The following is a 21,100-nucleotide window of genomic DNA, read 5'->3' as shown; positions in this document are numbered from 1 at the left end:
AAATAAGAACGGACCACAATACGGCGCTACAGACACATCAGCATCATACTTTATTTCTCAAGTAAACGTGCAAGGACAGGCACGCCTTAACATTTTACAACAGCAGCGATTACGCCCATCCACAGTAAGACAGCTTTTTTCACCTTGAGGGACAAAATCCTCCGATTTTTAGACTAAACTGAGATGTGAAGATGTACCTACCCTTTACAGTAAGATAATTACCCAAATTACACATGCATAACTGAATCTATCACAGCACCATATGGCAGGACCAACTGCTGTTCAAACAGTCAGCTCTGAGCTTTACTTTCATTTTCGCTTGAATATTCCAGAATTTCAAAGAACAATGTAGTTTTGTACCAACATTCTTCCAAACCTCTTTGTTGAGTAAATGATGACGGAATTTCATCCCTTAAAAGGGACAAAGCCGAATATAAAGAAGATAAATGGTGTCTTGAGACTCAGTTCATGGCCATACACCGTAAGAGACTTCAGATTTAACTCGTGCTCCTTCTTACAGTCCTCAAGCTCGACTCAGATTTCAGACCTCTGAATATCACTGGAAAGCTTTCAGGTGTCAAATCTCATCGTGAGATTATCCATAAAAAAAATACTGTGTCATCTCGGAAAAGATTAAGCCGCATCGAGTGAGGAAAAACTTGAACGGTCGCATTAAAGTGAGTGCCGCGCTGAACCTGAGCGGTCTGCACGGAAAATGACAAACCAACGTCCTGCTCTCAGACAAACGAGACGTGACAGGAGGAAGCAAATATTGCATTTGTTTCTAAATAGGCTTTCAGTAAGTTTAAAAGACACAAACCACTCACCGTGGTCATTTTCAAAGCGCTGAAACTCAGTGCTAACTGAAGTCATTTCGTATCCTAGCAACATGTCTGTTAGTGAACAATATCGCTGAGACAGTTAGCACCCTCAAAAGAGAGAAAGAGAGACTTTAACGAAGGAACAGATGGGTCAAATGAACGTAAATGTCTTTTTAGATTTGAGTTTCAGCTAACTCACTCTCGGTCTTTCCTCAAGGCCACCGCTCAAGTCCACATGTTATTTTTCCTCGGGGGACTGAGTCAACAACATGACCCAATACATTCTGAATGAATCACTTAATGAACTTGGCAGCTGAGCCACGAGCCAGTACAGGGGAATTTGAGAGGAATGCTTTGGGGCTATGATTTTTGGTTTCTTATCATGTTCATCTAAAATACTCAATGGCTTAGGTGTTATGTAATGTGACAGATCAAACTAAAAAGGGCAAATTCAAGGAAGTAGCAATCAATTACATCAAAGTGCCTTGAATTCATTTATTCATAAACACACATGCGTGTATCATGTATATATTTAATATATATAATATATATATATATATATATATATATATATATATATTCTAAATACATACATAATAAAATAGTACACAGACACATATTCTATAAACAAAAAAAACTGTATTTTGGACGCAATTAATTATGAATTAATAATTAGTTGCCCAGCGCTAGTAAAAATATATTCTCTATTAAAAACATGTATGAAATTCTCTGCTGTATTACCAAGCTTTAGTAAGTCGCCAATGTTTTGTTTTTATCAGGGTCAAGATTCTTTGTTGATCAACTTTATGCTTGTTGCAGAAAACTGTAAGTACACAAATTCACTAGCATTTTTCATAACACAGTCAGCCCGAAGTTAAGTCCACAAACTTATACCACATTTACAATCATTTTATTTCTTTTTATGCTGTTGTAGTTTAAAAGTTAATAAAATGTATTACAATTAATAACATACTGACAGTACTATTAAAGCTATTCTGTAATAAACTAAATTCTAGGCTGATAAAAAAAAAAATATATATATATATATATATATATATATATATATATATATATATATATATATATATATATATATCTCCTATACTCATTTCATTTCTTTAAAAAACTATACAAAATAATCTTACTGACCCTTCTCAACTACGCTGCTACATGGGTTAAAAACTAGGCTCAAAAACTCTAAAACTTATGAAAAGGATAATTATGAATCAAAATTCTGATTTGATGAGTCACCATTGAGGCTGTTGAAAATGATCCAATGTTCGCACCTGTGTCAACACACCAGAAGAATTTGATATCAATGAAACATGTTTGTGATGTTGTTCAAACTAAAATTGTTTCCTGTTGTTCCAAACACTCCATAATAAGTTCTTCCTCATTTTGACGCATCCTTCATTATTGTTCCAATACATGGTTCCAAATGCAAATGTAAATAAAGCAGACCTGCCCACTGGTAGCCACACAGACACAGCTACCTACAAACATTATATAATAGCGTCTTTACATGTGGCTTTAGATATATATATATATATATATATATATATATATATATATATATATATATATATATATACACACACAAACACATCACAGCACCAAAAAGACAAGCTCTTTACCTTTAACAAGCTGGGTTTGCTCTGTTCAAAACATTATATCAGCCATTAGACCTCAAACAATCTCACACGTATTCTGACAGACGTAATTCGGATCCATTTAGCATAATTTGGCTGGATGAATACCTCAGAATTACAGCTGTGCACATAAATTGAAATATGGTGCCTGTGATTAGATTTATTTTTCTTTGACTACTGGAGTACATTTAGAAGAAATGTACCGCTTCAATTCTGCTTCATACTTCAATTTTTCTAATATACAGTCCTACACACACTCCACGTGAACTTCATCTCCAGAGCTGCTCTGAGACTCCATCAGTATAGAAGAATGTTCTTATCACATCACTTATTGTGTTTTTTGAAGAAATAACAGACAATTTTAATTAAAGTTGTTGTAAAGTTCTGTTGTACAGCTATTGGTTTTACAGAAAAGATTTATTAAAATTAAGCTTACCAGCATTACCATGTTTTTTGATAATAAAATTATATTAATTCAACCGATAGACATTCTTTTTTAATTATAGCCCGTTTGAATTAGAAAGATCAGAACGTTTCGGACAAAGAATGAAACTGCATTCTGTTCCATTCCAGTTTTGTTTTGTTTCCAATGATTGCAAACTGCCTCTCACTAGCATGATTATTTCAAGGGGCTCTTTCTCTATGCCTGGCCTGCAGATTCTGTGTCGAACAGGCTAAATATTTATCAGCGAGAGTTTCATTCAATGTACTCATTGACCGGTTCCCACAATGAAGGCTGAGGCAGAGGCGTTTCAGTCAGCGAGAGGGTGACAAAGACACACTGTGCAAAAATGGTGTAACTGAAAGACGTGGCTGACATCGTTTCGTCCATTGTCAAACTGCACCCACAAGAGACTATCTGTGAGTACGCCACAGGGCACAGAGGCCTTCATGACTGAGCTTCTTGCCTTATTAATGCCTGTATATATGTCACCAGCACTGCAGGTAGACTGTTCGTCACCTCTGAAACACTGCCCTCTGCCAGCGACTCTCAGAGCCAACGAACTGAATGCAGACATGCAAACAAGAGAAGAGCTGTCAATTATCCCAATGTGACTCAATGGAAATTGAACCGTCATCAGAAGGCTGATAAAACAGCACTTTTCACTTGTCTGCGAACAACGTTTGCAAATGTCAGGTTGTATGGTGATAGACATAATGACTTAATGACATTAGGACGATAATGGCTTTTGTGTGCAAGGAGCAGACTTATTATTACTGCTTCATTAATACATCTTTTTTTTTTTTTAAAGGAATTTTTTTAAATATATTATCCACCTGCTATAACAGAAAGTCATTACTTGCTACCATGCAAAATTGTATTTATTCCATTTTTTTTGTTTGTTTCTCTGTAATTAATTAAAACTGTTCATTATAAGTAATGTATTTGGGGTCAGTAAGATTTTTTTTGTTTTAAATTCAGCAAGGACACACTGATCGAGTGTCACAAAAAAGTGTGTTTATTTTTAATGCAAAAAACCCCGATTTCAAATAAATGTTGTTCTTTTGAAGTTTATTTTCACTAAACGATCCAGAAAAAAATGCATCCGTGTCCACAAAAACTAGAAGCAGCGCAGCTGTTGTATAACATTGATATTAATAAGAAATGTTCCCCGAGTAGCAAATCAGCATATTAAACAGATTTCAGGATTTACAGAAATAAATTTTATTTGAAAACACAAAACGATATTTTAAACAAGATGCATTTTAATGAATTTTTATCCAATAAATGCAGCTTTGATGAGACTTCTTTCAAAAACACTACGACAAATTCTTACCGTCCCCAAACTCAACTTCTATTGAGATGAATGAAAATGCCAAAAAGGCAGATCTCTTTGTAATCTACAGGTGGGAAACTATTTCTCTAGCAGCAGCGCATATACATTATGTATTAAAAAAATTGACATTCTATTACTACAGCTTGACCTTCTGCTAAAATCGAGCAGACGCTATCCATTTGAACAAAATTTCCACACCCATCAAAGGTAAAAAAAAATAAGGCAGAGATCTCACAGGAACACTGAATCAATCATTACAATTCCTTCAAAACTCATTAGTACGTTTTCAAGGCCCGTGGATGGCTTTGATCCTCCATCTCTCTAGTCCACTCGTGAAGGGCTGCGTCTTCGTTCTAATCAAACAGTGCGAAACAATACTCAGAGTTGTGCTCGGGGAGCTGGTGGGTGATGACTCGCTTAGGGCTTTCTGAGGATGTGTTGTTGATGCCCTCTCAATCATACATATGGAGAGGCAAAATGTAGATGGTTGATGCATGAGTGGGATTCGTGAATAAAAATCCTACTGACAAAATTTCACAGTTGCGTAGGGGAAGATCCCACAAACACCAGAGACATTGTGCTCTAAATGCCAAATGCAGATATGCAGATGGACCATGAGGGATGGGCAGTGACAATTTGATTAACGGCTTTAAACAAACACAACACATAAAACTAAGCCACGCTCTTCCAGAATTAATTGTAAGATTACACAGGAAAAATATAAATATATCCTAATAATGACACGGCTGTTTTCTCTTTTCGACTCAGAAAATATCCTGGGAATTGTGAGAAACGCATTTTAAAAAGATTTCAATAAAGTCACAAGCTTTTACTCAGATGAGCCGGTTATTTGAGTTGCGCTATCCATTAACTTCAGGGCAGTGGCATTTAAAAGTCTCCACATTAATGAAAATCAAGGAAAAATCTAGTTTTAAGCACTTAGTAAATGCACTCTTTGTTTTCATTATGTTAAAGATAGAAAGAAATAATAAAAAATTGCCTATATAATTATAAAGCTTTACATTCGATTACTGTAAAATGTCATGAGGTGGAACCAACAGATGCTTATTTTATCTTTGATTTGCCTGAATGTCATTTGTTTTTTATTAACACACTTTTTAAACAGTGAGGCAGTTTTGTTACATTTTTTTTAATAAATAATTAAAGGTTACGCCAAACAACTTTGAGTTTTCCCCCTTTTTATTATGATAACTGGACAAATTACCTAAAATTATTTCAAATTTCACAACTTAAAAATCTGTTCATTGCAGAAGATAAAAAAATTGTAACAGATGTGGACAAGAATTAAATGCATTTAACCTTTTATTCACATTTATAAAATATATAGTGTATTTATTCAAAAGCACTAGCACTGCATTCAAGGTGTAAGTTTTATCTCATAAACCTGCGCTAAAATTCTGTACTCTTACATAATTCACAAATAACAGTTTCAGTTGTGTCTGTTTTGATTCCTGCTAAAGAGTTTTAGAATAAACTTATGAGACAAAGCCGACACTTAAATAAAACAGCAGCCAACTCCACGGGTCTCCTGAGCTATGAAAGAACAACCTCTAAGCAAGAAAATTTTCCTTTGGGCCAAAAAATAAATAAATAAATAAATAAATTCTACATGCACTTTTACAAAATGCAATGTATAATACAGGATGCCTTTCATCCATCTTTGACCTCTCAAAAAAAAAAAAAGCAACCCTCCTATTAGGTTGCCATGGTAACCATAGGATTATTCTGCTGGAATCACTGTTGGGTATAGACTCTGTTCTGCCAGAACAGTTGGAGCACTGATAATATTTGCAAACACTGCTGGGTGAGGAAAAGCTCCCTTTAAGGGTATGGCGTGCTCTCTTCTGAACGCTGTAAGATGAGGCAGCATGCCCTTGATGCAGCCGCAATGAAATATTTACAGCTCCTCTATATTACGCATATTTCTTGTGACAGTTGCGCGGAAGGACAAGTTGAATGCCACTGAGTTCAACTGACAGGCGTCTTCAGTGGACCAACAAATGAAGCTTCACAGAAACACAACCACGAATGGTTAGGAGAAGAATAGGTTCTACAAGACAGGTGGTTCTGACCAAGCCTGACACCATCCCACCAGAGCTGGGGGCTAACAACTGCTCCAACACACACACACACACACACACACACACACTATCAGGGCTCAGTCACAGAGTGAGCCAATCGGGGCCGAAGTGCAAGACGTGGCACCTGCTGGGTTCTCAGCTGCCCGTTTCCTCAGCCTGCCATGCCACCCAAGAGCAAGACAAACCCCAAAGCAGTACCACTGCGCCATGTTTGAACGCTCACCCACTGCTGCTCAGCGGTGCCCTGCTCAGCTGAGATATCCCACAGTCCTCTACTGCGAAGGTAGGCTTCCTTCAAGCCAAGGGATGCGTATCTAATCCAGAATCTATCGGTGAATAAACAATATAGAAGAACGTGTAGTTCTGAAGCGTTTTATGCCAGATTTTTGTAAATAATGTTTATGCTTCACATTTAGAGACGTCCTGATTTGATGGGCAATCCAGGTGCAATTTCTTCTGGAAATTCTGTGACGTGAAAGCGTATGCAATTTTTTTCCCCCAAATTCTGTCAATACAGGGTAAAGGAGCATATTGGAAATTAGTGCGAAAAGGAAGTAGTGACTGATTGTGTTAAGTAAAATGGATTATTAGTAAAAGTAAGACGTTACATTGCCTCTATCCATCACTTCTTGATTGGATGAAGCTTGCTTCAATCTTAATAAAGGGGAGAGTTTTATGATGACTTAAATGCAGAAGTCTGAAACCTGTCATTTCATCAGGTGATCTATGATCCGCAAGATTATGGTGCTGTGATTACATTGATTATATTACAAGAAAAAATTATTTTTTGCATGGTCGAATCACTCCCAAAAAAAAAAGTGTTTTAAGAAAATAAATAGGGTGAATTTTCCCTTCATGCTGACTTTAAACCTCAATTCAAGCAAGCAGGAAATGACTGCAGATTTGTTTTCAAACAGCGTCCATTCACGTTAAGCCTTTTCACACTAACCCCACCAGACTGAAGCCTTTTTCCTCAACGCAGCGACCTAGACAGACAGACACAGATTAAATCTGAAGATTTACTGTACGTACAGGAACAGAGCCTGTACAGTCTGAGATTAAACTCCACCACCTTTCATGCGCTCCCTGTCAACATACGAACAGTTAAGAGTCCATGTTTTTAATGTACGAATACGATGACAACAAATAAGCCATCTCGCAAATGAGCGACAAACCACTAACCGTCATCCCTTCACCACTCGAAGGGCACAATCCACTCCACCGACAAAAATACTAAATTACACCTGTTCAAAACAGACCATCTCTTTTATAACGCTCAACAAATGAGAAACATTATCATTAGCCCGCTAGTCTTTAAACAAACAAACACTTGATAAGAGCCCGTGAAGAGAGCCGCCAAAAGCCGCTTCACAAGAGATTACGGCATAAAAGCTTCTATGACAATCATTCTCACATTCTTTATGATATAATCCTTTTCTTTTCTCTGCCCTCTTTATAGCGATAAAGGGATTAACAAATGAGGAATTTTGCGTTACAGTATTTTAATCTCAAGGGAGGCGAGGTTACAGAGGACACCGAAAAAAACCAAGTACAGTAACACTAACATTTCAATAATAAAAAAAAAAAACCACACACTGAGCGCTGGTAAAAATAGATTTGCTGATGCCAATGAAAAGAGCAGCGCTATAGTAGGTAGATTAGATATATTTGTACCATAGAGAAGCATCCACAAATGAGAAGGGAGAAGCACCTGCGCACAAAGTTTCTGCAATTTCGTTTTTAGGTTTGAAAGATCTAGCGTGACAAGACGGATAATCTCTAATCACTTTGGCAAAGTAAGATAGTGTACTGACAAACCAATACGGGGGGGTTTTGAAGTGCCTGTTGTAAAACCCCAAATCGAGACTCGAGTTGGACAAATAGTGAGTTCAAAAAGAACAAAATCGCTTGGTATTCAATTTGAGAACGGCTTTACAGACACATTTTGATCGTGTGAAAGGAGAAGGGGACAATGCAGGGAATTTCATTTGCTCTGAGTTCAAACATTGCTTGTGACGGCAAATACAACGTAGAAGCACCTAAAGCCGCAGCAAATCTGAAAGGATATGGATTTCTTGCGTCACATCCGCTGCATATTATTTTCTGACGACAAACACCCGAGCGTGCGTCAAACTTTAACGAGAGTCTTGAGTCATTCAAATAATCTTTTATGAATCTGCACAAATACTCTAGGATGCGATGCGGAGTATTAGAGATCATTTGTTTGCCATACGTGATGATGGATAAAGCTGTGATGGGGGGGGGAGGGTATTATTGAACCGACCTCGTCTCTGAGATCCTAATGCCCCTGGGCTTTGTGACTAGTTGTCTATTGAGAGTTCAACTTCGTAACCCACTTTTCCAGCTACAGATCTGTTCTTAGCCTTCATCTCAATCTATTCAACTCGTGAGCCAATAAAGAAAAATCATTTGAACTGGGTGAATAATTTTTAGCCATCCAGATATAGCCATCAAATACACAATCTAGCCCTTTTACAGAATCGCTTAGATCCCTTTCTAAACCGCAAACAGATTAGTTATTAGAAATTAAAGCTAAATGAGTAATTGCTTTAATCTGCCTGCCAAACATAAAATGATCAAATTAAATCCATCAAATGTTCAAAAGAGTATGAATATTCCTACACGGCAAATAATGAATCGACTATAATCGAGCAAGCCTCACAGAGCGTCATTACACAGGGACAATTTTGCTTTGTTTGAAAACAAAATTAATAAATCATAATTCCTAAAACTAAATGCATGATTATTCTGAAACCAAAGCAAATGTTCTGTAATCCATTTACATCCGTTCAACACACTTCGGTTTAAATATAAAATGATGGTTCTGCAAGATTCAAAATCATTTTATTTGTTTGGATTTTATCAAAACAATAACGAACTGAATTGTTCCTGATAAACTATACAATTAAACTATTGGGTTTAACGCCACACGTAAGCACAGCAACAGGATATGATGAAAGAAAACAGAAAATATATGTCTAAACCTCTTCTGGTAGTTCAGAAAGCAAATCAACAAAAATAGTCACTTTCGAAAGCAAGAATATGAATTAAAGAATAAAAACAAGTTATTAAAGCGCATCTAAATTGTGAGACCATTTAAATACACGTTATTTGGACAGCATTTCAGAATAATTTTAAAATACTCATTACATGCTTAAAACATCATCGGTTTGATACACTGTAAATGTATCATTTTGAACAGCTTATAATTATATCCAAAAAACATCTATATAATTTTAGACGAATGAGAAGCACGTTTGAAACTATCCACAGCATTAAATGTCATCCGTTACATGCATGCTCCCACTCCCTTGATACACAGTACATCACAAAGCATCACATTTAAACAGAGAGCGTCCCGAAAGGAGCACAGGCTGCTTAATAAAGCACTGCTTAACCTAAGCCAACATTTTTTAATCTAAAAGTAACATACAACAAAAGAGAAAGTGTAGCGCTACTCAAGACAAAAATCGCTGCAATAAAACTTTCACAAACTGCACCAAAACACTGGGACATTTCTGTTCTAAATACATATTCAATATTAGTTCAGCAAAATATATGTTTTTAAATAATTATCTTGCAATTATTCTTTATTCGTATTCTAAATGCTGAAGCATGAAATCCAGTGAAAACAAACTGTGTGATAATGGTTACGACTTTGCTACATTGAGTTGTTAAAATTCTATGTATAATTTATAATGGCTTTTCAGACAGCTGACTAAATGTTAAGGTACAATGTAACCAAGTTTAAAAGCATTGTTCGTGAAATTCTGATTTGCTTTAAAGCTTGATAAACAAAAAAATATAAAACACAACTAAAAACACAATGCATCACTCACACAATCAAACAGCAGTTGATAACTTACAGATCAATAAGCCAAAAACAATACTCGTGTAACATCTCCTTTCTGACATACTAATGTGATCATTTATATTTTTAAACACTGTTTTGGGTGCTATGTTAACATGCATGTACGTGTACTTGTTATTTCTCAAAACCAGCCAAGATATAACTACTTAAAACTAATCTCAAAAAAATCAGCTGCCTAAAAAGCTTGCTTGTTTTTAATCATTTCTAAAAACTGTAAAGTCTGTTCAGCAAATGCAAAACAACACAAGGAACATTACAAATAGCTCTATGCAATCACTTATGTGGGCTGATTTAGTCCCTTTAATTTTTTTTTTTTCCCAACAGAAACCAGTTTATCCTGATAATTTAATGTCAGCATGTATAGAATTTCCTCAAGTCTTACAGGAAAAAAGATGCAATGTGTTAAAGAACTGCCAAACAATAAAACAACCTTTTAATTCTATTATAATTAATTATCAAGGCAACAACTCTAAAAACAGCGTATTAAAAAAAAGAAAAAATCTGATGTAAGATATTGCCTCCATGCACCTAAATGTCAATTTGTTACATGCTAATTACATTAAAAGATCCAGTTTTAATTTATTAACTTTTTTAACGAGTAGGTCTCCTCTAAGTTAATTTAACACAGTACTGATATATAAATTAAGCATATAAATAAAAACAGCTGTTACTAAACACACCCTTTAACGACATTAAACACGGAACACGCCAAGGGTTGAGTGAAATATAGCTAACATTGACACAGGTTAACGCAAATAATAATACAAAAAATAAAAAATAAATAAACATATGTGCCCAGCTCGACTGAATATCCACTTCACGTGCGTACTGAATATTAGCAAACGCTCAGTACGTATAAACTAAAACGAACCCTGTCATAAATAACAACAGAAAAACCTATAATCACGGAAAATGTGGACGCGGGAGCCCGCAGTGCCCTATCTAACACGTACGCGCATTGTGTGTGAGGAATATATTCCGACATAAACGCGTCCAAACGTCTCACGCGCGTAACCTGGGCCGCTCCAGCTCGCTTCAGATTACACCCCTCGTTCTAGAAGCGTTCTAGAACCGCGTTAAACGTTCTACAGCGAGCTGCACGCGCGCGCACACACACACACACGCGCGTTCTGCGCGTGCATGCTGCTTTTTCAGTCATGTTAGGTTGACTCTAGCAGCAGCATGGCCGACTCTTCCAAATCAAAGACTGGCCATCTTGACTGCGCACTTCATGCAAGGCGCTCCCCGAGTTACACGCGACCCACCGAGGCGCCGGGGACCGGCGTTAACGTGTTCACCGAAAAAAACGCTTCCACGCCTTCGCAGCGCGGTTACTTTTCGATTTAAGCACTGCGAGTGACGCCTCGCCTGACAAGGAGACGCCGTAACAGGCGTGCTTTTGACATGAACTGTGCGTCTGCAATTTTACATGAGCCCTTAAATCTCAAGGTTGTGGGCTGTTCTCTGGCAATTTCTATGCCGCCCTCCCGTGGAACACAAACGCGGGGCCTATAGGGGAAATCACGTGGGCCACGGAAGGGCCTAAACACGCGCCATGAGGTCATGCACAATGATCTTGCTCTTGCAGCGTAAGAAAAAGGGCGTAATGTCAGATTTCAGATGCGTTTCGGTTAAAACTTCATTTGCATATTCACCTTTACTACCTGGAGCTGCTGCACGTGTAGCGCTGCGTGTTCTTGACGCTTTTCGAAAGGGAAAATCTGTGCTGGATCATGCAAGGAAATATTCATTTTTTTTATGCCCGATACAGCCTGAAACCGCTTTTATACAGTACATGACTAAGGTAAAACGGCGCATTATGAGTCCAGGCCATATTGGGCCGGTATTAACGCTTAAAGCGAACCGCAAAGGAGTTCATTAACCCCGACAAAACACGCATTCATTAAAAATGCAAGTCAAATAAAACGGACAGTTAAGAAGAACGCGGTATTAAAAATAAAGCTTACGCCTGAGGGTCAAAAACACAAAATAACCTACACTTAAAGGAGAATTTCCCCCACACAACACTGCACCTACAACTTCCAAATGTGGCAGGGCTCGTGCTTCTTTGCATTGCAAAAGCGTATAAATAAAGCAAAATTATTACCGTAGTTTTTTCGGAACAGAGTAGTCGACCTCGATCACTTTCCCATGCAATTCAACTTTCCCTGCGGACAAGAAACAAAACAAATGATCACAAAATTGCATTCCTCCAGTGCATTATCCGCACTGCTGAAATATGCATTTCAGCTTTTTTTTTTTTACTACTATTTATAAAACAAACAACCGCGCGTGCGACGTAAATACGTGGGGCACAATCGCACGTGCGAGTTGGTGCTTATAAATGCACGTCGGCGACGTGGTGTGTTTTATCACGTCTACGTGTAAGGTGTAATATCTTTACCACGTTCCTGTTATGCCTGATGATATTATGCGAAATGCTTGATGAGCTGATACGATATGAAGAATGGGCAGCCATGCTTTCCACTCCCACTAACCACATACGAGCAATGAGGAGAGTTTGAAGAATGGGAGGTCAAAGGATACAACTCTTCTGCCTAAATTTGCCCCGTTTCTTCAAGTAGGTTTGGACGTGTACTTTTCTGTTGCATGCATAACGACTCGCGAGCGTGGAGGAAGAATATAGAGGTGTTGTGCTGTGCATCTGTTGTGTATGAGTGGCCTGGCGCAGCACAAAAATTGGCATCTCACCTCCGTCCCCCCCAGCTACCTGTTTATTAGCACTTTCCTCCAGACCCCCATCACCCACCTTTAAGACACCTCGTAAAAACATACCTGGACACCATAGGAACACGCATGTGACGCCTTCTTCTCGCTCAGTTCGCTCGCTTCTTTTCAATAAAATCAAGACAAAAAATAACTGAAAAATAATTACGCCTGCCACCCGAGCATCAGACCCATCCGACGCGTTCCTACGGGCCGTTGGCTGAGAAATCACCCCCGTTCGGCGGTCTCGGCGAGACGGGCGTGCATTTAAAAGAATTGTAGCGTAAATTCAACTTGTATCGCGTATCGAAAGCGAGCGAGCGAGCGCGAGAGTGACTGAGCTCGCGGCGTTCGTTCGCGCGTACGCGAAGAACCGGAGCAGCGCGCGGCTGATGCCCGAGCGTTACTTTTTCTTTTCTTTTCCAAGAAAGTCTTCCACGGTGTCAGTCCGAGGTGTACGCATATAACCGAGGCTCGGCGCGACGCGAAAAACGCACTTACCGGATAGAGTCTCGATGGCTTTAATCGCCCAGTTCTGGTCGGGGAAGTCCACGAAGGCATAGCCGGATTTGAGCAGGACCTGGTCGGTCACGGGAAGCTTCCTCTCGCCGAAGAGCTGCTTCAGGTCCTCCACGGTCACCGAAGGACTCAGATTCCCCACATAGAGTTTGTTCATGGTCTATACCAAGAGCTGTACGTCCAGATATATCGGCGCGCGCGTGCAGCGGATTGCTCGAAGTGGGGAAAATAAGGGTAAAATAAAATAGAAAAAAATAAAATAAACGTGCTGAAAATCAGCGGTCACCCCCCAGATGCAGCCGGACCCCCCTGCTACATGAACACAACTCTGTTCCTGCTCAAACTCTTACTGGGATTGAAAAAAAAAAAAGTGTCGTTGCGACGTTACTCTGTTGCCAACAAGCGCCGCCTCTAAATAAAACCGCTCTTAAATATCACAAAATCACTTTTGAGGTGTTTATGGACTTGAATTGGTGTCTGGCGTTCGGTTTGCGGCCACAAATCATGGGATAAGGCATAATGATAAGACTCGGTGAGCGACACGGGAGGTTAGTTCATTTAAATCCACTTACATGGAGAGAACGTCTCTTCAAGTCGGTGTGTATTGTAATGACAGGCCGTGCAGCCCTTCAGCGTGTCTCAATGAACGGATGCGTGCGTATTTAAATCATTTTCAGAAGCGGCTTTCGTTTACATTTGTGATTGACAGCGTGATTGGCGTCTTTGGGGTGTTGTGGATTGATGGGCGTTTTCCCCCGTCCCCTGTGAGAATAACTCGCCGTTTGTTTTAGACCGGTTTACAGCCTTCGCGTTTGATTCGGCATTTAATCTAAGATTGATAATTGGGACTGTAAAACTGTAAGCACAGACTCCAAAGAGAATAGCAGCTGGAAAATGGGACTTTCTCTGGGAACGCCCATGTCAATGGAAAAGAAACAGGAATGTGGATAAACCTTATGGAATTATGATTTAGGAGGAGCACGAGCGTTATATATCAATATAATGCAACGACTCCACTTATGTGGACTGTGCTAAGAGCCTTCTAAAGATATGTGTGCATTATATATATATATATATATATATATATACACACACACACACACACACACACACACACACACTTAAAAGACTGCGTACAGAATTGCTCTGTACAGCAGTATATTGGGGATTTTCTCCTGTGTCTCTAAGACATTATTTAACAGATCTACAGAGGCCCTGCAACATTACAAGTCTGCAAATGCAGCAGCGCCAAGTAGCGAGTGTGTTACAACAGCTTAATCTTTACTAACACAATCTATGACTAAACCGGGACCAGTTAATGTCAGTTCGTGCTGCTTAAACAGACCTGAAATATATTATATTATGATGCTGATTTCAGCACTCTAGAAAGCCAATTAAAAACCCCTCTAAGAGCCAGGTACAGTAAAAGTAGGGAATCCCAAATCGGTCAGCTAAAGACACCCACACCATGTCCAAATTAATGCAAAATCCCAGAGTACTATAACTACATTTTTTTACACTTACTGGAGAAGTATTTTAGATGGTCCTGTTAAGGATATATTCTCTGAGGTAACGAGACTTAAATTGGAACAGAGCTCGGGGAATGGTGTTCTAGAGGTTCTATTCAGTAAACACATTCATTTCAACGTAGTTCAAGGCAAATGTATTAAGAGAAATTGTGTATGCATTACATAAATATGAGGTCCAGGTCTACCAGGATTACGTCAGACTTGACCCGCACAGGTTTCAATGTTTTGAGTGATTGAAGCAGAAGCTCAGGTGGGAGGTATAAAGCAGTTTATTGCAAGACCACTGCTAAGCTTAAAACTGATAAAAACATAACGGGGTGTGAGCAGGACATCATATAAAATAAACGCAAGTTCAGCATCAGATTGGAAACTTAAAAAAAAAAAAAAAAAAAAAAAAACTCAAGTGTGCACAAATATTGAAACTACCGAAATATCCAGATCAGTCAAAGACATGTGAAACCTTTAGGCAAGAAATCAAACGGATTGAGTTTAAAGAACATCCAAACTCATGCCACCAGAAATAAAACATCTACGTCAACAAGAACGTCATTGTCATCAACATCATCTTCAGGGATGGCGAGAGGAGTCGAACTTCACTTTAGTAATGACCTGGAAAAACAAAACAAAAAAAAGTTTATTTTCTCGCATGTCAAATTAGCAGAGCATTTTACACCGCGCTGAGATGAACCCCCTGAAACAAAGCCAGGGAGACAGTGCCACTGAAGTGGGTGGTGTGCGGTACTTACGAGGAGAGTAGGAGCGGGAGCGTGATCTCGACCTGTACGGTCCTCGGCCGTAGTAAGGAGAGGGGGATCTTCTCCTGTGAGCGGAAACATGACATTTAATGGGAGCCGCAACATCTACCGATCACAAAGAAGTGACATTCAAACCTGTAGAATATGAAGCAAGTTACAAATGTAAAGGCAAGTAACATTGTCAAAATACATTTTTACTCTATGCAATGTGAACTAATGTATGCAGTCTGTGGGACCAGGGCTCAACAGTAGAAATAAGCTGATATCCTGGAGCAAGTGTTTGTTTTTTTGTTAAGGCCAATAGAATCAACGGTCACTTGCCCTATTTGCCAGTGGTGCTCACCAACTTTTCCTTCAGTGATCTCATCTAAATGTTATCATTGTAATGCATCTAAATAAATTTGTATACCGGTTAGCAGTAACAAATTTTATAACAACATTAAGAAAATGTACTTTACCAGCAAAAGTTGTTTATGAATTTATATCTGCATAGCAGCCAGAAATTACTAATTGAATATTTGTCTAAAATCATTACAATTTAATACACTTATTCCATTTAATTAATGAAGTTTAATTTTCAGAATCATTATACAAGTCTTTAGTGTCGCATGATCCTATAGAAATCAGGATTTCATTCATAGCATTTTTTTTGGGAAACTGGTATTCAATTCAGGATTCTTTAAAGTTCAATAAAACAGCAAAAAAAGTTAAGTATAAATTAGTGCTGTCAAACTAATATAACAGCATGTCAAAAAACAATATTTTGGATGTGATTATAAACTAGTATAAGTCTTGTGGAACACCACTTTTGTTTAATAAAAAGCATCCTTGCAGATTAACAGTATTACTTAATATAATATAAAAAAGTACTACAATATAACATAATGAGTCACGTAGGATAGAGGCATGTCTCTACAAACACACACAGACTGCTGAAAAGTAGTGAAGTCACCTGTACGACCTGCTGTTGTAGTAGTCTCGGTCATCATAGCGATCATATCCACGCTCGTATCCTCGCTCGTAGTAATCACGGCGGCGGCTTACACTCGGCCCTCCACCACTGCGCACAAGAAAAAGAAAAACATTAATTCAACATTGATCAGTGTTGTGCATTTTAATGATCAAGAACACCGAAATACACACCCAAAACACAGACCTCTAAGCTGAATAAGTGCAAATTAATTTTGTCATTTTATAGTCAGCTTCAGCTAAATGTGTCCGCCTTAGGTCAGTAACTAGCTGGCATGCTTTTTTCCTTTGAGAGACCGCATTTTAAAGTTCATGTGAAAAGCCTCTGTATAGTTTGTGTTTGCTTAAATGTTTAATTTAAGATGAGAGGGTATTCGTTTCCTCACTTAAATTGCTTTACAGTGTGATATTCAAAATCAGCATTTAAAAGACAATATTAAGGCAATAATTCCATAGCATTGTGTGTGTAGTTGGAGCCTGTCGATATGAGCGTGCCACCTACAGGCTGGATTACACTATAAAGTTTTCCTGAGTTTATTATGAACTACTGCTCTTCAGTGTTCATCATCATTCATTCAGATCAGTCACTTAAGTGTGCGATCAAACAGACTTCAAGCAATCAGACTCACTATGTTGGTCTGCCCATATATATTCCCGGAGTAGGTGTGTGTGGCCTCTTGGTAATCGAGTAGTCAACTCTGATTCTGCGGCCATCTAGTTCCATACCATTTGCACGCTCCTTAGCCTGAAACCAAAACAGACAGGAATAAAGCATACTGAGCAAACAACAATATTCTTAAGGCCATTAATCCCAGGTATTATTGTTGGCCACAAAACAGCTGTGATTACATTCTGTATAGCTTGTCAGCAGCTAAGTGTTTGTCAGTTGTGCCACAAACTACATTGAATACACAGATGTGTACAATTGACTCATTAAAAGAACAAATTACTCATTTTTTTAAACAATCCGGTATCTAAACACAGTTTATCAGAAACGATTTGTAATAAATTTAGTTAAAAAAATGCAGTTAGAATAAGATTTTAAAGTGCTTTTTTTAATAGAGAAAGCAGCATTTTGGATAGAGGACTCATATCTGGGAGGGTGAAATATTCCTTTAACCTTCTGAATTAAGCAACTGAAAAAAAAAAAAATATGTAAAATGGTTAGTGATTTCAGACAACAATTCCCATTTTTGGACATGCACATAAATTACAACTGCTGTTTAACAACATATCAGATTTTCGAAAAACTCACCTCTTTTGAATCTTCTCTGTTCTCAAAGTAGACAAAGGCAAAACCCCTGGAGCGCCGAGACTGCTGGTCATACACGATGCTGACGTCACTCAGAGGGCCAAACTTGGAAAAGACCTCCCTCAGGTCTCTCTCTGTGGTGTACAGGCTTAGGCCAAACACTCCCAGGCAGCTGTTGGGGTCTGGGTTTGCCTGAAGGTGAAGAAAACGTGACTGATTATGATTTGGCACAACAAAAAACACAGCACAGAACATCAGGCATGGACCCGGCTCGGTGTCTCACCCGGTCTCCAACGTGACGTCTGCGGTTGGACATAGGAGAATGACTGTGACTGCGGCGGCGGCGGTACTCGCTGCTGTACGAGCGGCTGCGTGATCGTCTCCGGCGGGAATGAGAGCGTGATCGGGAACGACTGTAGTGCCGGCGAGAGCTCCGATGGGAACGGGACCTGCAGAAGGATCGAGTAAAATGAAAAGGAGCGCCGTAAAAGGCAACAGACAGCGATACTATCAAGTTACCAAGCGATAAGTCCTGTCTTCAACTTCTTAGACAGACAAGAACCTCCGGCTTCAATTTCATTACAGATCAAGTTGCTACCAATGCGTGTCAAACGATCAAATGCAGAGTGCTTAAAATCGTAGTCCGGGGTGGGGTAACATTTTTTTAAATCTGGGCCAAACATCATTTCTACTTTTAACCGGAAAGCAGCAGGTGTAACTTCCACTCTGCCGACTCGGTGCACTGTGAAGTCCACTAGCAGCCGAGACACGAGGACGTTTCAACGGTTTCAAGTGACATGCAATTTTGGACTTAATCAAAAGCAACAACTGTTTCACTACATCCTAAAAAAAAAAAAAAAAAAAAAAAAAAACTATTTGCAAAGTTATATTCTAAGATGAATGAAATAACATTCATTTTGTGAAGTATAATACATACAAGGACAGATGTATATAATATGAAATGAATTCTTGTTTCAAGCATATATTGAAACACTAATGTTTTGGACAACTTTAAGACACATTTAATTTGTTTTGTAATGATACTTTTACTCGTTTTAATATGCTTTACTTTCTTCATGGAAGGTGCTATACATAATACATTATTATTATTATTATTATTCAAGAACATAAAGACCCTTGCTTTCCCATGTAGACTGTTTGACCTCAAAAAAAAAAAAACCCTAGAAACACTCACCGAGTCTTAGACCTGGAACGAGAGCGGGACTTCGAGCGAGAGTGGTGGGACCCCTCTTTGGACTGAGCAGGGGAGCGTTCTGGCGAGCGACTGGCTGACTTAGCAGATCCTCTAGGACTTGGGCTCCTAGAGGTCGAGCGGGACTCCTAAACCAACCACATCCAAATCACGTTAGAGCCAGAGAACACGGTCAAACTAAGAATGTTTAACTAATTACTGTATGCATATAAAATGAGTTTGAGACCATTCTAGACTAGCATAAAATGCAGTGGCCTTTTCCCTGCAGGTACATGAACTAGTGTTAAGTGTAAATTTACTGTGAAGCACTTACAACAAAGGAATTTGTAGTTTTTTTTGACATGTAATGCATTACTTATGAAAATAACTACCTGTAAATCTGTCATGCTGCAGGACAATAGTAACTATTGCAATACAAATGGACAACAGAAGATTTATGCATGCACGCATGGGACAAACATACTAAGAGTTACTTAGCGCTGCGATCTTATCCCAGATAACTTCTGATCTTAACTTCATAACACATCTTTTCTTCTTTCTTCAGTTTCAATTTCATTTCTGACTTCATTCCTCTTCCCCCATTTCTCTCACTGCCCATAAATGCTATATGGGAACTTCTTTTGCTCCGAAAAATAGCATGCACTGAAAATTCAGCTTCAAATTATTTGCATTAACAACTTGACATTTGACTTCGTCCAGATTTCTCTTCTTCCAACCTTAACCTTAACAAAAAAAAAAAAGGATGAAGAATGTGTAAACACTGGACATCACAACCAATAATCCTACTGTTTTATTAGTGTGGGGAAAACATTATAGATGAACCAACAGAAATGAAAAGTGAGCTTTAATATCCATCATGAAGAACAATTAAGACACTTTCAGGTGCATCCTGAGCCTTATGCAAGCAAACATGCAAAAGCAGTTACTCCAGATCACAAACTAACGCGTAATTGTATTTCTTGCAATATTTTAGATTTAACTTAAGCCAACTTGATACTTCTGATACGCCTATAAATGTTACGTTACATATCAAGCCTACAGTTGAGGTATCATACTAGACAAAATAATAATGTCGGTATAATATTAAAAGTGCACGTGATTTTGAAACGAATTTGCATTTTGTGCATATGAGATTAGCTTTAAGGCTCAGGATGACCTTCTCTCACGTATTAGCAGCAAGTATTACTCATACAGATTAAATAGATTTATTAAAACATGCGAGGAGAAAACACTTAGTAAAGACAGTAATGTTAAAACATTTTGCTTACTATTAAAGAAAAGCAGAAAACTGATAGGCAGTTAAAGGTCTTTCTGATCTGAAGCACGCTGTCTGCTAGCGCTGGAGCTGGCTAACGCACGTTAACTGGATACTTGGATTTCGACACAAATCCATAATACGTGTAAAAGCTACATCGTTTCATTAACCGTTCAAAGACGTTAAAATACAAAGCATCGAGACCATCACTGCACTTGTACATTTAGAATCAGATTTTACTAAATGAATGAAGCCCGTCTGACTCGGTCCTGCTGGCTAGCATACAATATGGAGGACATTTCCAGAAGAAACATGGAAGGGCGCGTGCAGAAATACAAAGCAGTACAAAAAATACCACATACCCGCTCCACGAATTCCTTCTCGGCGTCACTCATTGTTGTTTTGCGTGTATTGCGCTGCAGCGGTAACACTGGGAGAGATATTACAAACGAAAACCAAATACAGCGCCCAAACGCACTCGGACCGCGCGTCTGGTAATGACCGCCTTTCGCTGTCGTAGAGGCTTTATTTAGAAACCAGCGTTTCCACTCCCACTCGCACTAGCGCGGCGGGGCAACGGCCGCAAGAGGGCGACGAAAATACTACACTGATAAAACGCTTGTTGTCAAAGCCTACATT

The 21,100-nt window shown here is 38.7% G+C and overlaps 2 protein-coding genes and 1 long non-coding RNA gene across 9 annotated transcripts in view; 1 reads left to right on the top strand and 2 right to left on the bottom strand.

Annotated features, from left to right (window-relative positions):
- The window catches only part of igf2bp2a (insulin-like growth factor 2 mRNA binding protein 2a), a 44,053-nt gene extending 30,203 nt beyond the window's left edge, over window positions 1-13,850 (bottom strand). For all 3 annotated transcript variants that reach the window (XM_043249496.1, XM_043249497.1, XM_043249498.1), the window contains exons 1-2: window positions 13,471-13,850; window positions 12,350-12,410 (exon numbers count right to left, since the gene is read on the bottom strand). In XM_043249496.1, the coding sequence (XP_043105431.1) occupies window positions 12,350-12,410; window positions 13,471-13,645 (236 nt within the window). In that variant the 5' untranslated portion in view covers window positions 13,646-13,850. The remainder of the gene's footprint in view (window positions 1-12,349; window positions 12,411-13,470) is intronic.
- LOC122352023 lies at window positions 16-3,731 on the top strand. Its single transcript, XR_006251831.1, has 3 exons — window positions 16-124; window positions 1,601-1,646; window positions 3,128-3,731. It is a non-coding gene; the product is annotated as an uncharacterized LOC122352023 (long non-coding RNA).
- Window positions 13,851-15,268: 1,418 nt separating the features above from the next.
- Window positions 15,269-20,990, bottom strand: tra2b (transformer 2 beta homolog). 5 transcript variants are annotated; one of them, XM_043249451.1, is made up of 9 exons: window positions 20,824-20,981; window positions 19,578-19,928; window positions 19,189-19,334; window positions 18,277-18,442; window positions 17,997-18,185; window positions 17,371-17,486; window positions 16,725-16,832; window positions 15,764-15,837; window positions 15,269-15,626 (listed from the first exon to the last, which is right to left on the bottom strand). In XM_043249451.1, the coding sequence occupies exons 2-9, from the start codon at window positions 19,590-19,592 to the stop codon at window positions 15,616-15,618; spliced, it is 825 nt and encodes a 274-aa protein (XP_043105386.1). In that variant the 5' UTR covers window positions 19,593-19,928; window positions 20,824-20,981; the 3' UTR covers window positions 15,269-15,615. The 5 variants fall into 5 exon arrangements, with proteins under 5 accessions (XP_043105386.1, XP_043105384.1, XP_043105385.1 ...); XM_043249449.1 differs by lacking the exon at window positions 19,578-19,928 and having other exon boundaries at window positions 20,824-20,989; XM_043249450.1 differs by lacking the exon at window positions 19,578-19,928 and having other exon boundaries at window positions 16,734-16,832; window positions 20,824-20,988.
- Window positions 20,991-21,100: the final 110 nt, after the last annotated feature.

Source organism: Puntigrus tetrazona, chromosome 9, assembly GCF_018831695.1.
Source record: "Puntigrus tetrazona isolate hp1 chromosome 9, ASM1883169v1, whole genome shotgun sequence".
Taxonomy (NCBI): Eukaryota; Metazoa; Chordata; class Actinopteri; order Cypriniformes; family Cyprinidae; genus Puntigrus; species Puntigrus tetrazona.
This window is presented reverse-complemented; position numbering and strand designations above follow the sequence as displayed.

Bases quoted from the DNA above. Each gene is read 5' to 3' on its own strand.
- tra2b (XM_043249449.1), bottom strand. From the start codon at position 20,856: ATGAGTGACGCCGAGAAGGAATTCGTGGAGCGG. The intron at 18,186-18,276 runs GTGAGACACCGA...CTTCACCTTCAG, and splicing joins GACGTCACGTTGGAGACCGG to GCAAACCCAGACCCCAACAG. The intron at 15,838-16,724 runs GTGACTTCACTA...TTCCGCTCACAG, and splicing joins TACAACAGCAGGTCGTACAG to GAGAAGATCCCCCTCTCCTT.